This window comes from Pungitius pungitius, chromosome 17 (assembly GCF_949316345.1).
Source record: "Pungitius pungitius chromosome 17, fPunPun2.1, whole genome shotgun sequence".
Taxonomy (NCBI): Eukaryota; Metazoa; Chordata; class Actinopteri; order Perciformes; family Gasterosteidae; genus Pungitius; species Pungitius pungitius.
The window spans coordinates 2251262-2257539 of record NC_084916.1 but is presented as its reverse complement, the minus strand read 5'-3'; the positions used below and the strand labels follow the sequence as shown (position 1 = coordinate 2257539).

General features: G+C 47.2%; 1 protein-coding gene across 6 annotated transcripts; it reads left to right on the top strand.

Moving 5' to 3' along the window:
• Positions 1–615: 615 nt before the first annotated feature.
• mbpa (myelin basic protein a) lies at positions 616–6072 on the top strand. Of its 6 annotated transcripts, XM_037474678.2 has the most exons (7): positions 623–921; positions 2192–2287; positions 2416–2442; positions 3317–3337; positions 4473–4556; positions 4693–4713; positions 5036–6072. In XM_037474678.2, the coding sequence occupies exons 1-6, from the start codon at positions 802–804 to the stop codon at positions 4693–4695; spliced, it is 351 nt and encodes a 116-aa protein (XP_037330575.1). In that variant the 5' UTR covers positions 623–801; the 3' UTR covers positions 4696–4713; positions 5036–6072. The 6 variants fall into 6 exon arrangements, with proteins under 6 accessions (XP_037330574.1, XP_037330576.1, XP_037330573.1 ...); XM_037474676.2 differs by lacking the exon at positions 4693–4713 and having other exon boundaries at positions 617–921; XM_037474680.2 differs by lacking the exon at positions 3317–3337 and having other exon boundaries at positions 622–921.
• The last annotated feature ends 206 nt before the right edge of the window (positions 6073–6278 follow it).

Genomic DNA, 6278 nt, shown 5'->3' with positions numbered 1-6278 from the left:
AGGTTTACTCCCAGGACACATTTGTGGACACACCCCAAGGATGGACGTACTAAATTGTGTCACACATTTGTCCAATATGACACAATGATGGGATTACATTCTGAACTACAACATTGGCCATGATTGTCTGTGATATTTGGAGCTGGGTGGATTTCAATGGTTTCAATCATCCAGAAACGGTGACACCCCTAGTTTATAGTATCAGACACAGATACTTGGCCCGTGTTCACAGGTTTCCACACCAGAAGCCTTCGGTTCAACTTGGTGACTGTACATCCAATTTAAAGACAATGCAGCGAGGGGATGCATGAGGATCTCCAACAATGGCCCCACAGAGCGGCCGCTCTGCATCAGGCTGTGAGTGCAGACTCAGAGATAACCCTTGTTATCCCCGAGGCCGGGGGGGGGGGGGGGGGGGGGGGGGGCTAGCGGAGGAACAATGGCCCCCGGGCCCACGCGGAGGGCGGCAGTGACTGACACAGCCACCGAAGCCCCGGAGAGAGAATGCCTGGAGCCGAGCCAGAGCCGTGGAGCTCACTGGCACAGCGGCAACCCCCCCCCCCCCCCGCCGCCCCCCCCACTCCCTCCACCACCACACCTGACCCTCCTCCCGTCCCGTGGTGCCCTGCGACACCTTCAAAGACGTCCCCCCCGGGGGGGGCCACGTCAGAGGACCGACGAGCCACCCTGAAGGAGCCGCGGAGACGAGGGCTGCCACTGTGCACTGTGGAGCGACTGGGAAGAGGACTACTGAGCAGACGGAGCGAGGTCGACCCCACCCCAACCTCAGCAACCACCGGCATGGCCACGGCGAGCACCTCAGGACAGAGCACCTTCGGGCTCGGCAGGAAAAAGAAGAGCCCCGGCGTCATGGATCAGATCACAAAGTTCTTTGGAGGAGACAAAAAGAAGAGGAGCAAGGTGAGTGTGGTTCTCTTTAGACCATCGTTAGATGGTCATCGCACTGGGATACTGTGTTTTGGACTGAAGACTTTAGTTATCCACGATGTTAATGAGTTAGGGAAAGCATTTATCAAAAGATGATACACAGGGTTTATTGACATTCAAGAAAATATTTTAAACCCACGGATAAATACACACAGAACGGATCCAAACCTCTTATTGTTTCAGCTCTACATTTTCATTTTTGATGAGATTTGAAATCCTCTTTTTGCTAACCAGGCTCACCTGTGCTGTTATTGAGTAGACTTTAGTTAAAGAAATAAGGTAGTTTGTGATGTCGGCCTGGCCCAGAGCTGCAAAGAGATAAAAACCCTTCACATTCAAGACTTCGCAGTGCGATGGCAGGGTTCCCTGGCGGTGAGAGACGCTCTCATGCAGCTCGGCTCCTTTTCATCCGACGTCCCGGGGTCTCTGGTTTTGTGCATTCGGAGCCAATTCTCATTGTCTGAGCTTGTGAGCTTGTACCTTTTGCCTCGCAAGACACAGGCTTCCTCCATTCACCAGTAGAAAGCCACAAAGGTGGCCATCCGTATATGTGAAAGGTTCCTTTTCAGGCTGAAACAGAACATAAAAGAAACCCAAATGAATGCTATAAATAGACAGGAGTGTGTATCACACCAAGGCTTCCTTCATACAATTTAATGCAATTTCCTTGTAGTGTTTTAATTGCCTCAATTTGAATCCATTTTTAAATTTCCTGCCATCTCACATGATAACAGTCCCTTTGTGCGTATATTGTGGGATGTAAATGTCCTACGATTACTGTAATTATTACATTAGGAGGTAATTTATGAAGAGACAACTGATCTGTCTTTTCAAGCTCATGTCAAATGACTCCATCATGATTAAAAAAAAGACTTGACCATGCTGTTGAGTAAGATGGTTGTTAATTTTTTCTTCCCTTTAAGATCACATCCCACGTTCAGTTTCTTTGTGTTTTTTTAATGTTCTTTCATTCTTAAATACGTATACAAAAATGAGAATATGACGAGCACTTACGTAAACCACCGATGTCCATTTTCAACCAATAATATTTAGCAAATTCCATCCATGAGAAGAGAGGTGTGCGGATCCCAAGTCCTCCACAGCTCTGTCTCCCACCACATCATCAACCAATCAAACGCACAGGATTTTTATTTAAATCCCTCATGTAATTGTACATTCGGTTTCACCGGGACTCTTCAGTACCTAACCGATGCAGTCACTTGACCCCTGCTGCTCCTCTCAGGGTTCGTTCCGGGGCCACACGGCCACCTCCCCCCAGCAGTCCTCCGCTCGGCGCCGGACCAATGAAAACGCCGTGGTGCACTTCTTCAGGAGCTTCGTGAGTTTCTTTCATTCATTCATTTCATGTTGTACAAAAGTCTTTGAATCCGACTCTGGGCATCAACAGGTGCAGCTCAATCATTTGTTGTGTTTGTTGTCACTGTTGTTGTTGTTGTTGTCTCTCAGGTGTCCTCTCCTCGTCCTAAATCCAGGGTGAGTCTCATTTTCTTTGTCATTAACGCCTGTTCTGTTGATCATTCCAGAGGTGTAGGTGCAATGATAACTTATTTCTGATCCTTTTTAGACTGGGACTTTTCTTCCTCTATTTTGTTCTCCATCACATTTCTCAACACCTAATTTTAACTTTTGTTCATGGTGTTTTTTTCAATGTCCACAGGAAACTAGTGTAATGCATGTTCACGCACCCTGTGTGTTAGCGTGATAATCTTTGCCAATGAGCACTAGATCCTTTAGCCTCACTGGTAGTACAAGTACGGCCAGTCACTGGAACGTCATTCATTGGACGAAGTAGAGAAAATTCACTTTAAACCCATTTGTACATCTGAACAAATGAAGAAAATAACAAATATTTATATCATATATATGATGTAGCACTTATTTGAATCCCAACAACCGTCTTTTCTTCTCCCGAACCAGATGTTCCCTAAACTTAAGGTTGTTTCGTTTCAATCCCCCACTTCCTGTTGGTTAACGCAGTGAGGCCCCTCTGAAGCCCTGTGGTAGATCTCACTTTGCCCTGTGCAACTAAATAGAAGGTCTGAAGAGGCCGTGGACCAAATTAGAATTGTATTTGTAAAATTATAGAGTAGATTACAAAAAAGGGGCAGTCAATTTTCTAGTGTAGAGTTGCCACAATGCATTTTTTATTAAAGACAAATAAATGGTTGACCTGTGTTGGTGCAAACCACCCACCTTTTACTCTAACAGACCAGCACATTGCTGCTAATCCTTCCATTTAATACCTTTAACTGGAGGATTGTGCGCCGAGGCGGACGCTGCTCCCACCACAAGCCGCTCGCGGTATCTCATCTCATCGTGTCACTGTCTGTTTCTTTTTCATGTCCAGTGGAGAGACGCCCTGGGCTTGGTACGTCGCAACTTCCCTTCTCGAATCGAACAAAAGCCTCATTTCTGACCTCCCCTCTTTGTGTGTGTGTGTGTGTGATTGTCTCTCCCGTTTAAATCCACCCGTAGAGACCTCCTCTGCATCTTGACCTTCGCGTGACCTCACCCTCCACGCTCTTCCTTTGTCTTCCCCCCCCCCCCCCCCCCCCACCACTGTGTGGCTTTTCCTCCTTGGACAGAAACACCTTTTTGAATCTGAGCGTCCGAAGACGAGCATAAAAAGCTAATTCAGCAGCATCGGCGTGCAGCAGTGAGCGTCCTCTTTGGCGGCTGCAAGGGGAGAATCGCTGTGATTGGCTCAATCGCCGGCACATCAGTAAAATAATGACGTTAAATGAATTCTTCTTTGCTTCAATCCAGAGCGACTCGCTGCCTCTGGATGACTTTGACACTGCTCGACTTTTTATGAACCACAACCGGTAAACATTTTCTCTTAGGACCTCTTGGCCCCCATTGTCCTCCTCCCCCACCCCTCGATTTCCCTGTAACACCTCCGAGAGACACCGAGTCACCGATCCATCCCGCTCTCTGTGTCCTCTCATCTGTCCTCTCATCTGTCCTCTCTGGGACTTGGGGTGTTTGTGCGTTACCGGACAGGGACCAGTACCCTATATACCCTATATGTGTGTGTGTGGTGATTCCTTTTCTTTGGTCTCCCCCCTTGAAGGTTGTTGTCATCTGAGCCTGGTTCTTGCCACCTTGTGTCTTTCCACGTTGCCCTCTCACAACCGCAGACGGGACAGCTGTGTCTTCCACTGCTTACAAGTGAAATAATGAGATAATGACAGGCACCTTAAAAACTCCAGACCTGATGCAATTGCAGAGGATAAACAAAGCAAAATCTTTCTTCATTTTTGAATTACTTTTCAAAATGCTAAATGGATTTTCTTTTTATTTAAAGTAATAATTGTGTCCCCTGTGTTTGGTCAAAGCAGTGGGACGTTTGATCGCTCTGGTCAGATGTGCCTCACCTAGAAAGAGAAGGCCCCCTCAGTGTGCAGTGCACTATAGGTTAAGCAGTGACAGAGCAGCGGGCCTCCAGGCCCTGCCCCCCCCCCCCCGCCTCCATCTGTCCTCACAGAGCGTCTTTTTTTTAGGCCTCGTCGCCGCGTGCCGAGAGCACAAAGTCGCCGGTCAGGAGACGCAGAGACCAAAGCACATTGTCCAGGATCTTCAACCTGGTGAGCTTACCGCACGTCCGCCCCCTACTTGTCTCACTGGAATACACCCCCCCCCCCCCCCCCCCCCCTGTCTGTCTGTAAGACTGGGATTCATAAAACAATGTTTCCTGTCTGTGTTCACCCTCAAATGCCACAGTGATGCTCTCACCAGAGACCAGTGAGTAATGAATAATTTCAGTTTCATTCATCAGCAGCCTGTCATCATAATAAACTAATGTGACATGTTTCACTTTCACACCTACAGTACACGTAATCCCAGATGTTAAACTGTCATTTATTTCTGCAAACGCCGTCTACCTCGACTTCTCTGAGGGGGATGTTTTCAATGTGATGATCCCAATAAATGCGATGTTTTTGACAATCAACGGTTCTGCACAATTCTAAATGAAAACTGCTTCACGTCAGATTGCTCTTATGAATGCCATATTTAAGGATTCTGTCATCCACCTCATCCTTCTCCTTCCTTCCTCTCCCCCAAGGGAGAAACCAAGTCCCGTCCACCCCCAAAACGCTGGAGCACCATCTTCTAAGCCCTCGGCCGAGGACAAGGCCGCAGAGCCGGCGGGACGAGAGGAAGGAGAGGAGCAGGCGGCGGACTCACAACCTCTAGAAATGCTAACCCACTAACACAAGCCCCCCCGCCCCCCCTCCACTCCCCCCCTCTGTGTGTGTCTGCACGGTGACGTTGAAGGAGGTTGCAGGCGGTCACTGGGCCTGTCTCTGTCTCTCTAACACTCCTCCCACGGATATCGCTCGTCCTGCTGTTTATGACAGGTGTGGTGTTGCCCCCCCCCCCCGTGAGAACCACCCCGCCGAGTACCTCGGTCCGACGGCGCTAGCGTCCAGCTGTCTGTGTTCGTTTGCGTTGCCGAGTGGCTCCATGTCTGTCTGTGGCTGCTGTGAAACGTATGTCGCAAAGGAAATCTGCAGTCAGTATGTGGACAATAATATTGTGTTTAATATTGTGGTAGGCACTGTTTTTGTTTCATTGTGCTTCAGTGTAATTAATGCAGATGTACAGAATGATGTCATTTGAAGAAAAAAAACGAATAAAAGGCCCTTTTTAGATGCACTGTTGCATAACCAAAGACCACTCTTTTCTTCTATATTGTAGCTTTTGCATGGATCTCGTTAATTTGAGTTTTCTTACATTGAGTTTGAGGTTTTGACGTAATGTGTGTTTCATTCAGAAGATGACGGTTGGTTTTAATGCGATGGCGAGAGAGGAAGTGGGTTGAAGGTTTGAGGTCAAAGCACCCTTAGGTGGGATGAGGAGCACTGAATGTTGAATCCAAATGTTCTGACACGTATTTTGTCCATTTTGTTTTGTTCATAATAAATGACATTTCTGCTCTCGTTCGTACATGTTTGTGCATGTTTGTATGTTCACTTTAACGGGATGGTCCGTGAAACTGTAAAGGTTGTATTTCTTCTGACGTCGTGTTTCCTTTTTAATCCTCAGACTAACTGACAAATAAACACTCTTCTCTCAGCTATTAAATGTTTTCAAATCCAACCGTTCTCTTGTCTTTATTCCAGCATACAGCATTTCTTTCCTATTTTGCGGCTCCAGGATTAAATGAGCCACATTTATGCTTCACTGTATTTTACCTTGAAAGGTTTCATTAGCCTTTCTTTGGAGTTTAGCTTAGCATTACGACTAAAAACAGAGGACAAATCGTTTTGTTTATTCCTTTAACCCCCCTGTTACCTTGAAATGTA

Coding starts and splice junctions, on each gene's coding strand:
- mbpa (XM_037474676.2), top strand. CDS start 802: ATGGCCACGGCGAGCACCTCAGGACAGAGCACCTTCGGGCTCGGCAGG. Junction 2,288..2,415: donor TGCACTTCTTCAGGAGCTTC/GTGAGTTTCTTT, acceptor GTTGTCTCTCAG/GTGTCCTCTCCTCGTCCTAA. Junction 4,557..5,035: donor TGTCCAGGATCTTCAACCTG/GTGAGCTTACCG, acceptor CTCTCCCCCAAG/GGAGAAACCAAGTCCCGTCC.